Here is a 1208-nt window from a genome sequence, read left to right on the forward strand (position 1 = left end):
CAGGTCCTGGTCCTCTGTCAGGTCCTGGTCCTCTGTCAGTTCCTGCTCCTCTGTCAGGTCCTGGTCCTCTGTCAGGTCCTGGTCCACTGTCAGATCCTGGTCCTCTGTCAGATCCTGGTCCTCTGTCAGGTCCTGGTCCTCTGTCAGGTCCTGGTCCTCTGTCAGGTCCTGGTCTTCTGTCAGGTCCCGGTCCTCTGTCAGGTCCCGGTCCTCTGTCAGGTCCCGGTCCTCTGTCAGGTCCCGCTCCTCTGTCAGGTCCCGGTCCTCTGTCAGGTCCCGGTCCTCTGTCAGGTCCTGGTCCTCTGTCAGGTCCTGGTCCTCTTTCAGGTCCTGGTCCTCTGTCAGGTCCTGGTCCTGTGTCACGTCCTGGTCCTCTTTCAGGTCCTGGTCCTCTGTCAGGTCCTGGTCCTCTGTCAGGTCCTGGTCCTCTCTACTCGGGAAGGACTCTGGCCTTTCAGCAGGACATAGCATCCTGCTAGAACCCTGCTTTGGGTGAAGCTCGTGTTCTGTTCTGAGCACGAGGCGACTCAGTGCCTCCTCCCCAGTGTCCTTGTGCCTGAGTGTCCTTGTCCTGGTGTGTAAAGGGAGCTGCTGAGATGCGTCCTTCCACCTGTAGACAGTAGAGTATTATGGGATGGCTGCTGAACACTCACAGTTTTGTAGAGCTGCAGAGTGTGCTGTGTTGGGCTGAAGTCGGCTCTGAACTCGTCCACCAAAACAGGAAGTGATCGGATCTGATTGGACAGCGCCGCCTCCACCTGACACACACCAAGCATCCATCAGAGCACGCTTAAAGGTCACCTTGTAGCAACATCCACTTCCTGTCATCAGCATGTCAGGGGACACATGTCTCTTCTACATCAGCATGTGTCCCCTCGGTGTAAAGAGACTCTCTCCTTACACAGAGGGGACACATGTCTCTTCTCCATCAGCATGTGTCCCCTCGGTGTGAAGAGACTCTCTCCTTACACAGAGGGGACACATGTCTCTTCTACATCAACATGTGTCCCCTCTTCTTCATGTCTCTTCTACATCAACATGTGTCCCCTCTTCTTCATGTCTCTTCTACATCAACATGTGTCCCCTCTTCTTCATGTCTCTTCTACCACGTCTCTTCTACAGCAACATGTGTCCCCTCTTCTTCATGTCTCTTCTACATCAACATGTGTCCCCTCTTCTTCATGTCTCTACATCAACATGTGTCCCCT

The 1208-nt window shown here is 54.4% G+C and overlaps 2 protein-coding genes across 2 annotated transcripts in view; one reads left to right on the forward strand and one right to left on the reverse strand.

Annotated features, from left to right (window-relative positions):
- Positions 1-479, forward strand: part of LOC139433361 (tetra-peptide repeat homeobox protein 1-like) — a 1089-nt gene extending 610 nt beyond the window's left edge. The window contains exon 1 of the mRNA XM_071202335.1: positions 1-479. This exon is cut by the window's left edge and continues 610 nt beyond it. Within this exon, the coding sequence (XP_071058436.1) occupies positions 1-479 (479 nt within the window).
- The window catches only part of LOC117442043 (mitofusin-2-like), a gene marked incomplete at its 5' end in the record, with an annotated part of 15450 nt that extends 14692 nt beyond the window's left edge, over positions 1-758 (reverse strand). The window contains one exon of the mRNA XM_034078035.1: positions 654-758. Coding sequence (XP_033933926.1) covers positions 654-758 — 105 coding nt within the window. The remainder of the gene's footprint in view (positions 1-653) is intronic.
- Between the last annotated feature and the right edge of the window lie 450 nt (positions 759-1208).

This window comes from Pseudochaenichthys georgianus, unplaced genomic scaffold (assembly GCF_902827115.2).
Source record: "Pseudochaenichthys georgianus unplaced genomic scaffold, fPseGeo1.2 scaffold_2368_arrow_ctg1, whole genome shotgun sequence".
NCBI lineage: Eukaryota > Metazoa > Chordata > Actinopteri > Perciformes > Channichthyidae > Pseudochaenichthys > Pseudochaenichthys georgianus.